The 18,948-nt window shown below is 34.5% G+C and overlaps 1 protein-coding gene and 1 long non-coding RNA gene across 2 annotated transcripts; both read left to right on the top strand.

Annotated features, from left to right (window-relative positions):
* Positions 1–944: 944 nt before the first annotated feature.
* LOC111809030 (uncharacterized) lies at positions 945–5,067 on the top strand. Its single transcript, XR_015411439.1, has 4 exons — positions 945–1,171; positions 1,838–2,022; positions 3,672–3,718; positions 4,321–5,067. It is a non-coding gene; the product is annotated as an uncharacterized LOC111809030 (long non-coding RNA).
* Positions 5,068–6,470: 1,403 nt separating this feature from the next.
* On the top strand, positions 6,471–18,671 carry LOC111808876 (kinesin-like protein KIN-UC). The gene is made up of 21 exons (XM_023695097.2): positions 6,471–6,941; positions 8,201–8,301; positions 8,571–8,693; positions 8,932–9,117; positions 9,921–10,142; positions 10,229–10,391; positions 10,557–10,706; positions 11,102–11,190; positions 11,995–12,207; positions 12,347–12,481; positions 14,089–14,268; positions 14,722–14,901; positions 15,096–15,209; positions 15,275–15,403; positions 15,484–15,622; positions 15,763–15,855; positions 16,027–16,152; positions 16,901–17,026; positions 17,234–17,377; positions 17,472–17,600; positions 18,281–18,671. Exons 1-21 carry the CDS (start codon positions 6,683–6,685, stop codon positions 18,415–18,417), a joined length of 3,138 nt encoding a protein of 1,045 aa, XP_023550865.2. The 5' UTR covers positions 6,471–6,682; the 3' UTR covers positions 18,418–18,671.
* The last annotated feature ends 277 nt before the right edge of the window (positions 18,672–18,948 follow it).

Raw genomic sequence — 18,948 nt, forward strand, 5'->3', positions numbered from 1 at the left:
AGCGCGCGTTTAACCCACGCGTCTGGGAGAAATGTTTTTGGGCCTCGTGAGCCCAATGTTTTGGGCCTTCGGAGTCTGGGCCTTTCTTAGTAAGAACCAACGAATTAGGGTTCAAAATTATAATAATTTCCTCAAATTTTTTAAAAATAATCTTAAAAAAATATTTTTACTACTCTTAAACTTTTAATTAAAAAAAATTAATACACTTAATTATTTTAAAATATTAAAAAATATTTTTATCGTTAATATTATATTTAAAAAAATATCCTTAAAATATTAAAAATAATATTAATACCTTTCACCTTCATTTAAAAAAATTATTGTTATCATTAATATTATAATTAAAAATATTTAATATTATTAACATCTCCGACCTTTATTTTAAAAAATTATGGTTAATATATCGATATTAACGTTTAAAAAATAGTTTAAAATTTTAAAAAATAATATTAACATCAATATATAAATAGAAATAGTTTACTCACATCATCTCTCAAAACCTTCGTTCATCCTCAAACCTCGTTCGCGCCATTCCTCGCAGCTCCTGTTCTCTCTCGCTCCAGTTCCGCTTCCAACGCCTCCTCTTCACCTTCATCTTCATCTTCGTCGGAGTTGAACATCACATTCGCGCCCCCAAAATCTTGGCCCAAATCCGAAGTTGAAGATCCTTTTCAGTTCATTGATCGAAACACCGGCGGTCAGCTCATCATTCTTTGGATAGTTCGCGGCGGAGATGGCACTATCAAGCTCCAATAGCATTCGCCTACACGGTTTCTTCAATCCATGTCGGAGGATGAAACCAAGCCCAAGAAGAAGAAGAAGAATTCTGCTGATAAACGCGTACTGAGCCCGCAAGCATTCGAAGGCTGCGCGTAGACTTTACAATGAGAATATTAGGGATTCGTTACAACGTCTCGTAAAGTTCTTGCTGCCGCTGGAGTTTGTGCTTCTTACTCTTGATAACTTTTTTAAGTGTATCTACCGATCTTCCGATGGTTGTTTGGTCAAAATGCTAATTATGGCTTATAGCTCGGCGTGTTCTGTTCCACAGCATTCTTTTGTGCTTGTTATTTACTCTTTACTTGTTTCTGTTTTGTGCTTGGTGTGGTGACATGATAGAGTGAAGATTGTTGGTGGGGAGTCTTGCCTCGGCTAATTCATGGGTTTATAAGTAAGGAATATATCTCTATTGGTATGAGGTCTTTTGGTTGATCATAGGTTTATAAGTAAGGAATATATCTCTATTGTATGAGTTCTTTTGGGGAAACCAAAAGTAAAGTCACGAGAGTTTAAAAACTTGCAAATATAGTCGGTGCAAATTGATTCTAAAGATGATTTTACTTGGCACAATCTTCATACTACCTATGGATAGAATGGAGATATTGAACAATCTGAGCGGTTTATACACCATTGTTATGCGATATATGAGCTTAATTATAGCCTCGATCAACAACTATATTAACAGAAGCTCCAATCAATTGAGCAGAGAAAAAGTTGATAGGTGCTCAAGCTCTTCTATCTCGCAGCCTTCTTTTATGCGTACCCTTCTTTTTTTCACTGTCTATATATATTTTCTTTTTTTCACTGTCTATATATACTTTTCAATTTTTCTGTTTGATAGTTTGTGCTCTGTTATTTGTTGTTGTTTAGTTTATGGGGAAAGAAATTGATATGAACCAAGACATCAATCATGCTATATAAACTTTAAGGAAGATGCGAAGAAAATGTTGTCAAAATTATCCAAAGATGTTTCAATTTTACATTAAAGAAGAATAAGTTTCATTTCCTAGCTTTTAAAATTTTGAATGTTTGATTTCTGAAAATGCCAACATTGCAGCAATAGATGGTGCCTTTAGTAACCAGAACCTGATAGCAATTAGTGAGGCAACAATAATTGATGGCTTCCATTGCATATCAACCACTTATTACTCAAAGGAGCACTTACAAAAAGGACCACTTATTACTCAAAGGAGCACTTACAAAAAGGAGCACTTACAAGAAGGAGCACTTACAAGAAGCAAGGTAAAAAAAATTCAAAAGACCTTTACACTGCATCTTCAAAGATTAGTCCGAAGAAACAAAGATTTAGCCAAATGTCTTTATAATATTAGTATATCAAGTAAAGAAGAGAATGATATGAATGGAAAAAGGTTAAGAATGGTAGAATATGGAGCGACAATAAATACCACCTTACTTTGGAAAGTGTTTTGAAGATTTTTTGTCTTTGTTAGTTAAACTACCATTTATGACTATTGATGTGATAGTTTTTATTATTCGAAGTCCATAGTTGAACAACTATCATTATGTTTGGAGGGTCATTTTGGCCTATTTAAAGGAATGTAATATTCAAGTTTGATTATCATTTTGAATACACAACCTTGTGTTTCTTGAAATTTTTTGGTGTTATTTTTGTTTTCAAATCTTGTTTTAGGTTTGAAGTTAAGCCAATTTATTGAATTAGTCTTTGATCAAGCTAATTCTGGAGTGAATCGTCTTGGGATCCAAGAGTGATTATCATAGATTCAAAGTTCGATATAAGATTATTTCTTTCTAACTAGCTCTTGGTTGGAATCATTCGTTAGTTAGCTCTATTTGTGAAAGTTTGCAAATGAAGGAACTCTCTTTGCAAACCCAAACTTTCACAAATTGACAAACTTTTCAGATATGCAATAAGTTATATTGGATTTGCAAAGCTAGATGTCCTTTTAGGATCTTTGCTAACTTTCACAAATAAAGCTAAAATGATTCCAACTCAGAGCTCGTTATAAGGATGAATAACTCTCCGTCGAACTTTGAATCTATGATGATCACTCTTAGATCTCAAGACGACTCACCCAGAATTAGCTTGATTAAGATTAATTCAATGAATTAGTTTAACTTCAAACCTATAGCAAGATTTGGAAAAGAAATATAACACGAAAAGTTTCAAGAAAGACACGGTTTTGAATTCAAAATGATAATTAAACTTGAATATTACATGCCTTTAAATAGTCCAAAATGATCATCCAAACATCACGGTAATTAACTACTAAGAGCTTTGAATTAAAATATATTAAATGAAAATTAAAGAAAATAAATCAATAGTAAAAAATGGTAGTTCAAAAAGTCTTTCCAGCTCTACAGAGTCATTTATTGCCACCCCATACTCCAATTCATGATTCTTAGTATTTTTTCAATTCATATCATTCTCTTCTTCTTGATATACTAATATTATAGAGACATTTGGGCTACCTGTCCATTGATTAGCTTTGAATTTTCTTTGTCTTGCTTCTTGTAATTTCTTTTTTGTGTACATGCAATGGATTAATGGTTGGATTCATATCACACCCGATTCTATGGAGTTACTATCACGTCAATCAAATGTATCAAGCCCCCGTCTGTGTATCGTGGTGCTTTATCCATCCATATTATAGTTTTTAAATATCTATGCACTCTCAAATCATTCATTCCTTCTTGTTTGATCTAATTGGTCTTGAAGTAATGATTGCATAGACCTTCAAAGTTTCTTGGTTTGTAACTTGAATGTTGTTGATATTTGAGTTCTACTCTATTTTTGTTGATGCTATGCAGCAGTCTGTGAAGGAAAATATATTAATGCCTGTTTTCTGCATGCGGTGCTTGTAATGCATTAGCTCTTAACTAACTTACTGTGCTTTTGTTGGTACATGAAGGAAGGAACCATGAAGTTCGGGAACTTGTAAAAGCTGCTGGTCTAGAGGTTAGCATCTGACCTTATTTAAGGTACTAGCCCATTACTGTGATATTTTCCCACCACGTCCGTCGGTTGATGGTATGAAATCACACCAAGAAAAGGAGGAACCCACTCTAAACGAGTTCCAAAAATGTAACAGTCCAAGCCCACCACTAGCAGATATTGTCTTTTTTGAATTTTTCCTTTTAGACTTCCCTTCAAAGTTTTAAAACGCGTCTGCTAAGGAAAGGTTTTCATGCCTTTATAAGAAATGTTTTGTTCCCCTCTCCAACCAATGTGAGATCTCACAATCCTAATAACTCCCTTGGGAGTCCAGCGTCCTCGCTGGCACACCGCCCGTTGTCGGGCTATAATACCATTTGTAATAGTTCAAGCCCGCCACTAGCAGATATTGTCCTCCTTGGACTTTTCCTTCTAAGATTTCCCTCAAATTTTTTAAAACGCGTCTGCTATGAATAAATTTCCATACTTTTATAAAGAATGCTTATCTGGCCTCTAAATGTTAGCCGGGTTAGCTTAACTTTCTATTCAGTCCCACACTTCAATTTTATCAAGATCTATGTATTATCTGAAATAACTCAAGATCTGGGAACATGGTTTTTGTCCAGATTCCAGCTTTGCACCGACTACAAAATTCCCATCCGTTGTCACCAAAATGAAGCAACAAAAAACAAACGGACAGCAGAGCCTCTCTTGTTATACAGTACCACCAGAATCGTCCTTCAGACTGACAAAATGGATATCATTCAACTGGATATTGATACCATCCATTAACTCAAAACTCCAACAGGTACGAGATTCCCTATTCATTTTTTACTTTCTGGGTTTTTACTGAGATTGAAAAGTTACTGTAGAAATAGAAATGACTATGGTAATCAGTTTAATGAATTGATTATAGTTCTACTTGATTTATTCTCTTTAACGAGTTCTAACAACATGTGAGTGATTCGAGCTTTCAAATCTTTACCTTCTTGGATGAAAACATACGTCTTACTTAGTCGAACTATTTTCGATTTTCAAGAGGTTAGTTTGATATGATGTCAAAATTTTCATCGTGTTAGTTATATATTTAAAAATTAGTTTGAAAATGCAGACATGCCACGTATCCTCTTGAAACAGAAGTACATTAGAGAACGCGCATACAGATGGTGCATGGTTGTCATCAACTCGTATTGTAAGGTGTTGGGTTAAGTCTCGCAACAAGTGCAACCCTCATGTTTAGTTACCAACTGTTGAGGTTAGAACCCTGAACAAACTACTGATAAGCCGGAGGAAGGTGAGGATGACGTCAAGAATAATTTTAGTCGAACAAAACGAGTATTTCTATATATATATTAACAAAATTATTATTATTATTACAATTGGCTATAAAAAGTCATTAAATCTCTCCAATAAACTTATAACTTATTGAGGAATAATTCATCTCAAGTTGGTTATGAGCATAAATATTTCAATAAATGTCAAACAATAATTTCCAATAAGAGGGATTGTTTGTCCTTTTTTAAAACATTGTGAGAAAAACATTGCATGTGCTATAATGCTTTATACTCAAGTTCCTTGCAAAATCTTTGCAAATATAAATGTCCTACAACATTATCAATGAGACCTATGTCTCTTGAGGTCCCTACAATTTCCACATCGAGACATGATGCACCAATTATTGACCTCTCACTTTCAAATCCGTAATTCATAAATCTTATTTTAGAGCTATAGACCTCACGAGAGGGATCGTCGATCATTAATCACATAGTTTATTTTTGCAATAAAATCACTTTTGAAGTCATGTGCTGATAACGAAACGAGACAGTAGACCTGTTAGTAGTTAAAATCGTTGCTATATCAGTATTGTTTAAGTGAATGCTCTTCGAAATATAAAAAAATTCATACCTTCTATATTTTTATTAGTCGTAAAATAAATTCGAAAATATAAATCTTTATCGTCCTTTCATAAAGGGTTTCCATTCATTGTGATCATAAAAAAGTGATTTTCTTTAATTATTTATAATTTGAAACAGAGGGGTAAATATTGATAGGTTAGAAAGTTTTATTGTAGTTATACATCGTGTGCTCGTATATTATTTTTGTCCTTAAACTTTTAAAATGTATGTTTTTATTCTAAATTTTATTTTATTTCAGTCTATCAACTTTCAAAACAATCATTGGATGATAGACCGAATGTTCGTCTTTTATCTTATTTGGTCTGTAGCCACGTTCGTAGTAACATGTTAGTACACATACTTAAACCTATATAATTAATTCATTAATATTAAAATATGGATTAAAATAATTATATTTTAAATATGTGAAACAAATTTAAATTTTTTTTAAAGCAATAATAGAATTAAAAATTTAAAAATCCAAAGTCTTTATAAATCAAACAAAAGAAAACAGACAATTTGTTTAATATATTTTTCCTAGTAAAAATTATTTATTTATTTTTATTTTGACTTATGCTCTTTTTTTATATATATATTTTTTTAAAAATAAAACTAAAAAATGTTCAAAAAATTGGAAAATAAAATCACAAACAAACCGACAAATTAAATGGGGACAAGAAGAAAATACACTTTTAGTCTTAGTTTTGACATAATAAAGTCGATTTATTAATTAATTATTATTATTATTATTTTAAAAAGAGGGATTATTGAATTAAAAATAAATAAAAAAATAAGTGACGTTTTTATTGGGATTAAAATAAATGCCCATTTAATTAAATAGCTATAAATTTAATTTAATTTAATTAATAAACGCTGCCGCCCCAAACGTTACCCATTTGCCAACGCGGGAACCATTTCTCTCTCTCTCTCTCTCTCTCCTTCTTCTTCTCTACGTGCCGGCCTCAACTTCTCTGATATTCGGCCATGGAGACGTCGTCGTCGTCCTGTAAATGTGCGTTCGATTTTCGGTGTTCAATTTCATCTGAAGCTTTGAGCTACATGCTCTGATCGGAGACTTTGATTTGGAAGAGAAATGGCTTCGAATGGTGGTGGTATTGGTGGTATTGGCAGTAATGGTTTCAGGTCTTCTTTGAGGTCCGAGAGGCAAGGTATTCATCATCATGTTCCGCTTTCTCCTGCTCATAATAACTCCTCTGCTTTCCCCATTGCTGCTTCGAAAAGTGTTGGTCATGGACAGAGTTTCAGTTCATCTGCTCGTAATAAAGCGTCTACTACTTCTCGACGCTCGGTTACTTCTACTTCAAGGTCTCATTCGTTTGACGCCGATGAAGGTTTTGATATCTGTCTCTTTTTATCTCTCTGTGTTAGTTTATTTGCTTGCGCGGTTTGGATGCTTGCCGTGTTGCTCTGTTTCTGACTGCTATTGGTTCAATACGTGTTAGGCGTTCTGTTACATTTGGAATGTGTTAGTCTGATTTTTTTGTTCCCATTATGCGTCTTCTCTCTGAGGTTATGATGTCTTTACATTCTTAAATGAGTATGAACTCGCGCATCTCTGTTTGACCCTGAGTTTGCAAACTTCATGGTTTTGTTTTTGCGGTGTGAGGATATTTGCCAGCTGAGCAAAAGCGGACTGTACGAAATTGGATTTTTGCCTTTATAGAACTCTGCTACCATTCAGAAACTCGTTTACCAAATGAACCAATAATATAAATACGATAGTTCAAGGAACTTAAGCGGGAACGTATTAAACTCACAGTTCGAAGTTGTAATTGTGTACATTCTTTTTGTTACTAAACTTTGTTCGATGCATATGCCTGTTCTCTTGTGATGAGCGCAGTACGAGAAGGGTTAACATGCCAGGTATTGAATTAAGAGAAAGGCGCTTAAAGAATTTGTAAAGTATACAAAGACGAATATTTTCTCCGATGTGATCATTTTGGAAGGACCAATGACTAAAATGATCAAATGTTGACGTAATATGATGATTGCTATCTCAGTCATTCTGACGAGATTTGAATGATAACTAACAGAGTTTTTGTGTGAACTCCGTTGGGTGTTGGTGGGAATTTAAACGGTTAGTGGAAAAACAGTGAATAGTAGTCCGCAGAAACTCCACGGAGATGATCCTTATCCGGAACAGTGATGCTTAAGATAGTCCCTGGCCTGTGTAAATTCCAATATGAATACCTAAAGGTTTCTGCTTCTTAGTTAAGTGATAAATTCTTACTAGAAGTAGTTGAATTGTATATTTGTCGATTTAAAGTCTTGGGAAAATATTTTTACTATTAACGATATACATAGCATACAAAATGATTAATTTGATGAGAGGTGTTATTTTCCTTATTAAATGTCCATTTTCTTCCATCCCTGTGAAATCTTATCCAAACCAGGCTGCCTTGACAGTCATCTAAGCATCATACTCGAATTATCCATCTTTAGGGTGATCATTACATCTGCATATACTAAAATGGTTAGCTTCTCTGGTGAATAAATTTTGAAAAGGATTTTCTTGCATTTGCGAAGCTAGCATATCTTCTTGGTATAAGGATCAGGGTTTGATGTTTTTTGCCCGTGAATCTTTTGATAGATTCTCAGCGGGTGAGAGTGGCTGTTAGAGTTCGACCTAGAAATGCTGAGGATCTCCTTTCAGATGCAGATTTTGCTGATTGTGTTGAATTACAGCCAGAGGTAATTTTCAACATAATTACAAAATTATATCATGAAAATCTTATATATTCATCAATAAGTTGGAGTTTCTGCTTTTTGACATGGTTCATGTGTTGGATAAAAAATATTTAAGATTTATATCTCTAGTATACATAATATCAACAGCCTATCAATTCATCATTAGGCACGAGTTACTAATGTGCTTCCAAGTCTTGTTCTTACTTTTCTTTTGTGGGAGCTGTGCTCATAACGATCTTCTTCTTTTTGTATCTTTTTATTTTACCATGTAGCTGAAGCGGTTGAAATTGAGAAAAAACAACTGGAGTTCTGAGTCATATCGTTTTGATGAAGTTTTTACGGAATCTTCTTCTCAAAGGCGTGTATATGAAGTGGTAGCAAAACCTGTTGTTGAGGTTAGTGACTGAAAAGCGAAATCATTGATAATTCCTCAAATTTCATGTTTGATATGTGTTGTGGATCAAAGGTTGTGTATGAGCATGTGTGATCTTAATTTTCATAGACATTTTTTAGTGTGCTTCCCCTATCTGGTGGTTCTTCTTATTGTATAGATAACTATCATTTCATCTTTTTAGTCTTTACAGACTATGCTAGTTAATATTTATATTAATAAGTTTGATGTACTTTTTGCAGAGCGTGCTAAATGGATATAATGGCACAATTATGGCTTACGGTCAAACAGGTACTGGTAAGACTTACACACTTGGAAGGATGGGTAAAGAAGATGCTTCTGAACGTGGTATCATGGTTAGAGCTTTGGAAGACATCATTGCCAATGTATCTCCTACTTCGGACAGTGTGGAGATTTCCTATTTGCAGGTACTATCCACGTGTGCCTTTATGAATGGTAATTCTCATACTACTTTTTGTGAATCTTTCTGATTGTTTTGTTTCTGAGTACTTTACTTTGAACAGTGGAAACTTTAGTGTCAGTAGATTTTTGCAGCCAATTACTTGATAGATTGATGCAGTTTTTATTTTCTTGAACTTGCTTTATCGTTCTACTTTTAGTTGGTTAATTTAGGATCGATCTTGATCATTTATAATTGTTTAGGCAAGACTCGAAAGCTGTAAAATGCTGGAAGAATATATAAAAAGCTGATATTATTGGATTGGTGAATTCCACAAATTTGAGCAGCAAAATATAGATTTATGCTAGGTTGAAATTGGCCTCCTGTCTTGTCTGCTCTTCATATTCCAACTCTTTATCTTCATATGAATATTTCGAGCTTGGCTAATGGTGCAACATAATCTATTTACTCTCTTTTAAGTAAATCTCTAAAATTTTCAATCTTATAAAAAATAAAAATTTGAAATCAAATACGTCAGCCTAATTATTTGCGTAAAAGAGAAGTCTGCAAGTTGAGTTTTTTTTCTCCACTATTAATTTTTTTGGTTATTTGCCGACGAACTGAAATTAAAAAGGAAGAAAATCCAAAATCTAGTTTCTATGAACAAGCCTGAATCTCTGTATCTGATATATTTCGGTCACAAGAATGTTGCCGTTGGCATGCTCAATAGCTTTTCTTTGGACTACTAAAGATTTTTTTCCAGAGTAAGAATCTACAAGTTTTCTAATGTATGTGGGAAATCAGAATTTACTGTGCTCTATTTGTTCTCAGTTGTATATGGAATCTATTCAAGATTTGCTAGCTCCTGAAAAGGTAAACATCCCTATTAATGAAGATCCCAAAACTGGAGAAGTATCAGCTCCTGGTGTTACTGTCGTCAAAATTCAAGATATAGATCACTTTTTACAATTATTAGAGATTGGTGAGTCTAATCGCCATGCAGCCAATACAAAACTGAATACAGAAAGTTCACGAAGCCACGCAATTCTCATGGTTGGTATTCAGTTAGACGTTAATATTCATCAATGGTCTTTGAATTTGTAAATAGTATATATTATTTATTGATTTGTGCTTCATAGGTTTATGTACGAAGGGCTATCAGCAAAAGAATTGAAGATATGGCTGCTTCCCAGGGAAATGACAATGCAGTTGATATTCTGGGTGGTAATGGCGTACCAATGATTCGGAAAAGCAAGTTGCTGATCGTGGATCTAGCAGGATCAGAAAGAATAAATAAATCTGGTTTTTTTTTTTTTTTTTTTTTTTATGGCCACTACCAACCATCCCTTTTCTCCGTTTCTTTTAATGTTGTATCTTTGTTTTTTTTTTTGTTTTTTTTTTTTTTTGGTAAAACTGTCGCATGAACAACTTGCTTAACTTGTCCTTTACTTGTACTTTACATTGCAGGAAGTGAAGGTCATTTACTTGAAGAGGCAAAATTTATTAATCTTTCACTTACTTCTCTCGGAAAATGTATCAATGCATTGGCGGAAAACAACACTCATATACCCACCAGAGATTCTAAGCTTACAAGACTTCTTCGTGATTCATTTGGAGGTTTGACTCTGGAAATCTTATTTTCTCTGATTCTCCCATGACAAGTTCTATTAAAGAATATATACCTCCAATGTCAAGCATCGGTGACTATATAGAGTTTCTGTTCCTCTCTCATCATGTCTTTTATTATTTCATGATGTTAAAATATTCTCAATTTAAATTTGCTTATTACATTGACAAGTAGATCAGTCGGTTGAACCATATGTGTTGATTGGTATACGTCCTTGGCTGTTTTATATTTTTTTCAAAGAATTATAAGTTTGACACAATGTTCTATTGCTGGTTATTTATAAGCAAGCAGCCTTATGAAAAGTGAGACCTTTCTTTGTTTATGTTATGTCCTCAGACATTCTCTTAATTTGCTTATGAACTAATGACAGTTTTAAATCTGTTAGGTTCTGCTAGGACTTCTCTCATTATAACAATTGGACCGTCTTCAAGATACCATGCAGAAACTGCTAGCACAATAATGTTTGGACAACGGGTGAGTTGGATGTTTTATTGTATCTTTCTGTTTCATCCCCATACTATAATCATCCGTGTTTTTAAAACCTTTTATAAGGAATCATACCACAGAGCTTGTTCCTTCTTTCTATTGAATTGGATAACATAAGCTCTCATTTTTTTCCTCCGTGATAAAATTTTGGTGCTAAAGTCTGGATGTGTGGGGTATACAAAATTGGATTTGTTGATATCTGTGGAGTGCTGATGACTTCATATCTTTAAGTAGTGGAATGAAGCTCACAGTTAGCCACGATACTTAGTGAAGAAAATTTCCTTGAAGAAAACTATCTCAGAGTTGCACCGAAAGTCTCATTTGGGTGCTGCAAACATCTATATTCTGCCAACGAGTGGACATGGTGTGTAAAAATTAAGATGAAAAAGACGACCTCTAGGTTTAAGACTCAGACAAGACTCTGTTATTATAATCTCCCCTCAAACCAAGAATACTATAGTGTCATTGTAATTGATATCATATATTTTTCTTAAAAATAAAAGCAGAGACTATTTCATTAATGAAGGTAGAAAGCAGGTCACAATGGATTCAAGAAAATAACAACAAAAGCAGCCACACCGGAAGCATCTTTGTATAATTGGGTTTATGGTTATCTTTTAGAATCTTCAAATTTTATAGAGTTTCAGTTGGCATATGTGACCTAGGCATTCATTTCCTAAATGATTGAAAGTGTATTACCTCTGCTACCATCCTAATCATGAATCAGAATATTTTGCTTCGTTTGTATATTTTATTTCAGGACATTAATAGGCTGCTAATTTTTTTTATCAGGCAATGAAGATTGTGAACATGATAAAACTTAAAGAAGAATATGATTATGAAAGTTTATGCCGAAAGCTTGAAATTCAAGTAGACAATCTCACTGCAGAAGTTGATAGGCAGCAAAAGTTCAGAGAAAATGAGAAATATAAGCTGGAAAAAGAGCTGAGAGATTGTCAAGCCTCCCTTGCCGAAGCAGAAAATAGTTTAATTACAAGGTCTGAGGTAGCCATCTCTCCTCTTTCTGAGTTACTTCTTTGCTACCAGTATTTCATTTACAATATGGCTTTAGAATTCTTTGATATTTCAAGGGCTTTCTTTATTTCCTGTGTTGAGAATCTTGTTCTGGTGATGTTTATTTCAGTTGCTAGAGAAGGATAATAGGCGAATGGAAAAGGAGATGGCAGATCTATTAATCGAGTTGAACCGTCAAAGAGATCGCAATGACCTGATGTGTGATAAAGTTAGTCATCTGGAAATGAGCTTAGAACACAGCAAGGTATTATCATCCTGATAAAGAATATACTTCTTTTCGAGCATTTTCATTTTGGAACCATTTATTTTTTCTGTTGAATAATTCATAATGCTACATCATCTTATGGCCTAGCGTGTGTTGATGGTGTAAGTCATTATCGCTTTTTTTTCTTTTTTGGAAAAGAAACAACGAGATTTATTATCACAAGAGGGCAAAGGCCAACAACCTAAGGACTGGGGGATGAGAGAGCCCCCGCCCAAGGAACTACTTACAAATCGCCTATCAATCCAAAAGAATCAGGGGTAAAGGGATATTACAAAAGAATTTTCTACAACTATGCCTCCACCAGGAAGCATTTAGCTGAAAACAATCCCAAAAAAAAATAATAATAATAATAAAAAATAAAAAATAAAAAAAATCTCAAAAGAAGACTTATCTTAAAAAAATTATCCTTTATCACTTCAGCCACAATCTCCATAAAAGAGTTATTGAAGCAAACCGTCAAAGGACACCAGCTTTGTTTCTAACCGCCATCCCCTCAAGGATGCCAGCAACCACCCATCCGCCATGTTGGGGAGGCAAAGATGAACATCAAAAAGGTCCAGTAACTTGTTCCAATAGCGTCAGGCTAAAGGACAATGCAAGAAAATGTGGTCCATGGACTCTTCACTACACCAGCACGTAGAGCTAATAGAAAGACCAAGAGAAGGTCAGGACTTCCTTTTTTGGAGCGTTTCATGTGTATTCAAACTCTAGCGCAATTGACCAGAGGAAAATTGTCACCTTCTTTGGGACTTCGAAATTCTGAATCAACTTTGTCAACGAGCACTTTTAAACCGGTCTAACCGCTACGATTTACAGGGGAAATAAGAACTTTGCTCATAATCTATGATGGCCTATTGAGTATGGGATATGCTACATTTTATTATTAATGTTACGCTTATTAAAAAATATTACTTTCTTGTCTGAACTTTACTACTGCTTACTACAGCATTATAATTAATAGTTGACGATAAACACCTATTCTTGTATCTGTAGTCTCATAGTGAGCTAAGCGAGGGCAGGAAATATTATAGACCGCGTTTTGTGCATTGCCGTTTTACCTGTAGGCTGTAGTCCGCATGGCATATGTGTGTCACTCGAGTGGCACTGTCTATGGGTTATGTTGAACGAATTAGGATTTTTTTTTTTTTTTTTTAATTTTTTTATTATTGAGTAGAACCTTAAAGAGGCACCAGTTAAGATGAATCCTTTTTGTCGCTGTGTTGCTTCTCAACACCAAAAAGTTCTGCTATTTTCATTCATTTTGGTCCCAAGTTTTTTTATAACCCCTTTGGTCACTAGTTTTGATCTGGCCATATTTTCCTCCAGCTCCTTGTATCTTTTCTTATTGGTAAAATATGGTTTCTCATCCCAAGGAAAAAAAAAAAAAAAACAAAGAAAGAATCGATTAAACTGGAATATAGAATCCTACATATAGTTCTTAATCTTACTTTATATAATAACTATCTCAGTATCCAACTATTCTATCAGGCCCTTAGTACGGTAAATATTGGCTTTTTAGGTGGGGATATATTTTCTCTGGACCAAAGAGGTAATGAGAATAATGGTCTCTTTTTATGTTCTGGCAGCAACATCAACTTGAAAACTACACGTATCAGAAAGTTTTGGCCGATACCACTCAAATGTATGAGAAGAAAATAGCAGATTTGAAGAAACAGCTGGAAGTTGAGCATGCTCGTTCTGTTAGTACCAAGGAAGAGTTAGAAGTTATGAAGAAAGTCTTATCTGAACACAAAAAGTCGATTCAGGTCAGTATATTCATCAGTTGGTAGTGGAAGCCTTGCCTTTGCTTTTGTTTCTTTAGCTATTTCTTCATCATTGCTATTTTACCAAGTATTAAATATCGTATTATTATTGTGAATTTGATATCAGAGCTAAATACTACTGCTAGTTTTGTACTTCGTTGTAGCTTTTAGTCGCAAAGTTTATTTGCTTGCTCTAGTGTACGAATTTTTCTGATTATGTTTTGATTGATTTTATTTGATACTTCTTTTTCCTTTTGGTTTCCACTTGTTTATTAAACGTTCTTGAAATTCTGCGTTTCAATTGAAAATGAAAAAGAGGTGACCTCAGTTATTTATTATTTTTCCCCCCCTTTTTCCCTAGAAAAAAGGGTTGTCACACACATGGAATTATTTGACCTCATGCAGTTCATTTACTACATCTATTCTTTATTTATTGTTCTTCTTTGCGGTGCATAGCATCATGAAACAGAGAATTCAGCGTATAAGAAGGCACTTGCAGAAACCACTCAGAGATACGAGAACAAAATGTCAGAACTAACGAAACGATTAGAGGATAAGAACGCTCACCTCGAAGTTTTAGAAGAACAGCTACATTCGGCAAAGAGCTGCCTAAGTCATCATCAAAATTCAATGCAGGTTAGCTCCTTTTATACCATCCTAGATTACTTGGTTTTGGTTGAGCCTAAATATATTAGGTCTCTCTCTTTTTTTTTTTTTTTTTTTTTTTTGAAGTGTTACTAGCCAACCTAGGGGAAATGATATAATTGAGACCAGATTCTTGTTGCCCTCATCATTGTCCTACTCACTTGTTTTGTTGGATCTATGAGCAGGAAGAAATCGAAGAACTCAAGAAAAAGTTGAAACATTCTAGCCAGTCGCATGAAAACACTCTCATGGAATTTCAGTCCTTGAAATCAGAGCATAAAATTCAAGTGGAAGATAAGGTATGCTAGCTGCTAATCTGTTAATGGATGATGAGTTATTTAAAAATCCATGTATTTTTTTTTAGGAGAAACTGAAGGAAGAACTTTATATCATGAGGCAAAAACTTCTATCAGAAGAGAAGCAGAGGAAGACTATTGAAAATGAATTAGTCCAAATAAAAAGGACTGTACCCGTGAGTGAGAATGATTTTGAGGTAAATTTTGTCGTACACTTCCCCTTTATCCAAATCGTTCTAGTTTCTGATGGTCTTCTGTTCTGATTCATTGATCACAGGATAAGAAATCGTATATGAAGGATAATATACATAGAGAACCCTCCAACTTGGGAACTCCCATGGGTTTTCACAAGAGGGGTCAATTGAAAGAGACCAATTCTGGTCAGCGTGCAACAATTGCAAAAATATGTGAAGAAGGTAAGATGATTGTTAGTAGACTCGAATTTTGATTAAAATGAACATTGTTATGGATTCTTTCAAGATTCTGAAAACCTTTTCTTTTAATCTGAATTGAAATTGTAATTATCCTAATGGAAGTTCATTGGCTTGGATTCCAGTTGGTCTTCAAAAGATTTTACAATTGTTGACTTCCGAAGACACTGATGTCCAAGTCCATGCTGTGAAGGTGGTGGCCAATCTTGCTGCTGAAGGTGACATATCATCTCCCCATAATTTCTGTATTATTGATCGTGTCCATATGGTTTGTCAAAATTTCTAGGGATTGTTTTACTCCCTAATGAATGGCTTTTTCCGCTCTCGCTGCTAATGCACTAGAAGTCGAGAATGTTTGGATTATAAACTGCGGTCTTCATCGATTTCAGATTCAAATCAGGAAAAAATCGTAGATGAAGGTGGCTTGGATGCTTTACTTATGCTACTGCAGTCATCTAGAAATATGACAATTCTCAGAGTGGCTTCAGGAGCTATTGCCAATTTAGCAATGAATGGTAAGCCCGATGACTTGGTTCAGTGTAATGCCTTTTTTGGCTTGGCCAAATCTAATGATGTTTTTGCAAATATAAAAATTTCTGTTACATAGACTTTGAATTATGTGAGATGTCCAAGAAGCTTATCCATTTTATACTTCTATTCTATATATCTGTAATGGCCCAAACCCACCATTAGCCAATATTATCCGCTTTGGGCTTTCCCTTCTGGGCTTCCCTCAAGGTTTTAAAACGCGCCTACTAGAGAGAGGTTTCGAAACCCTATAAGGAATGTTTCGTTCTCCTCTCTAACCCATGTGGGATCTCACAATATCCATCTATCAGACAACGGTGTTGTCCTTAGCGTTGTCCTTTCTAAGATGTTGCAAAAATTACATGCCATTTTTTCCAATTCATGCACTACACATTCCGTTGATTTTATAGCTTATATTATTTTTTAATATTACGATTCTTCTTTTGATTAACGTCAATTGGAAGGATTTTTTGTACCCTTTTGGCTTCCTTTTTATCTTTCCTTGTGCTCTGATAAAATTTTGTGGTGTCAATATTTTGAATTGTTCCATAACCTCCTAAAGCATTTCCCCCCCCCCCCCCCCCCCCCCCCCCCCCCCAAGTAAATAAATTTATGGCCGACGTAATGGCATCCTAATTGATCTTCATACACAAATGTAGCCACATGCTATTGTATGGTTTAAGCCAAGTCATTCATAAACGTATCTAACAATTTTCAATTTTCAATTTTAATCAGAGAAGAATCAAGCCGTAATAATGAGCAAAGGGGGTGGCCAGCTATTGGCAAGAACAGCTTCCAGAACAAACGATCCCCAAACTCTTCGTATGGTTGCTGGTGCCCTTGCTAATTTATGTGGAAATGGTAAGCTCGACATGACAATGCTCCACCTTGTCCCACTTTCAGAATTGGGAAGTCATATTTGGAAATGTTTTGAAGGCTGAATTTAATTATCCTGTTTGATTGTCCTGATACTATAGTACACACTTTTTCTTAATGCTCTAATTTAAAATTTTCAGGTTACTGCGATAGAGAATTCTAAATTTTTATTCTGAAATTTTTGCTAAACAGAAAAGTTGCACAAGATGCTAAAGGATGATGGAGGAATCAAGGCTCTTCTGGAAATGGTTACATCCGGAAGTAATGATGTTATTGCGCAAGTTGCAAGGGGAATGGCAAATTTTGCCAAATGTGAATCGAGGGGAATTCTTCAAGGTTTACTACATGTTTTTGTTGATGCAATTCGTGTCTTAACAGAAACTACATACATCTTCCTTTTCACCAAAGTAACACTTCTCCATTGCTGCAGGACGCAAGAAAGGCCGTTCTCTGCTAATGGAGGAGGGAGCCCTTACTTGGTTAATCAACAATTCTCATACAAGTTCTGCATCAACTCGGCGCCATATTGAGCTTGCCCTGTGTCATTTAGCACAAAATGGTAAAGTTTCAAACCTCTAAGAGTATATCTATCATATATGAGATAATTAAAGGAATCTCCCACTAATCCATTTGGATTAGAACAAACAGAATTCTATTGGATTAATTGGGTGCTATTCTATACTATTCTACAAAAAAGACATATTAAGATAAATAATCTCGACACGCTCCTTAAATTTATTTATGGCTCTCAAGGAGCTGTATGAGATGAAAATCTCGTGTATGATTCTGTAGTACCGATGAGAACAGTTATTACCGACTATGATTATCTAATAGTTCAAGTACAGGTGATATAGTTGAAGCTCAATCAAAATATGATTTTTGGGGTGGAATTTGGAATCTCCCACTAATCAATTCTAGTTTGGCTACGCCACAGAATAATATTTCAATTATCAAACTAGGTAGCAAGTTCTTAGAATTCTTCGTAAACTTACTTACCTACCACAAATATCATGTGTGACCTATTGAGAATTATTGAGAGAAGTAGTCCTACATGTCTGACCTATCATACCATTGTGAAGAGTCGTGATTTCTAACATGACCTTGTAGTATCATCAACTTTTGAGGATGATGGCAAAGTTTAGACGCACACACAAAACTTCAACGAACAATATAGCTAGCTTTTACAACTTGTCCATAGCTGCTGCTAATAAAGTTATATCTAATATGTTGTATGTGCAGAGGAAAATGCTACAGATTTTGTAAACCATGGAGGGGTGGAAGAGTTGGAGCGAATATCGCGAGAATCCAATAGAGAGGATATCCGTAACTTAGCGAGGAAGATGCTGAAACTAAACCCAACATTTCAAGCTCATTAGGTACACGATATGGTAATAACCTCAAAATGTACAGCTTTCTAAACTTGCAATCTGTTTTTGGAACATCATAAATCTATTTATGAACATCATAAATCTATGTATCTAATTTCAAGCTCATTAGGTACACGATATGGTAATAACCTCAAAATGTACAGCTTTCTAAACTTGCAATCTGTTTTTGGAACATCATAAATCTATGTATGTCTGTACCCTCTAATTTCACAAAACAATACCACCCCGAGTTTTGAGTTTTAGCAGGGCAATCACCGTAAAAAATCAAGTTTTATTCCTTTCCATCAGCTTACAAGGTAGGTGGGTCAACTTTTGAGGTAAACTTTTAGTTTCATCCTATTGAAGTGTTAATTATTACCATTATTGTAAGTTTTGTGAGATATAATTTCATCTAGTTTCGGTTAATAGGTAAATTTTGAAAACTCTTACATTTATAAAAATATTTTGAGTTAGGTGAATTTATTAGAAGTTGAATATTGAAACATTTATTCAAGTTTAGAATTTATATGGATGAAATCT

The sequence above is a fragment of the Cucurbita pepo genome, chromosome 13 (genome assembly GCF_057944985.1).
Source record: "Cucurbita pepo subsp. pepo isolate OVF chromosome 13, ASM5794498v1, whole genome shotgun sequence".
In the NCBI taxonomy this organism is placed as follows: Eukaryota; Viridiplantae; Streptophyta; class Magnoliopsida; order Cucurbitales; family Cucurbitaceae; genus Cucurbita; species Cucurbita pepo.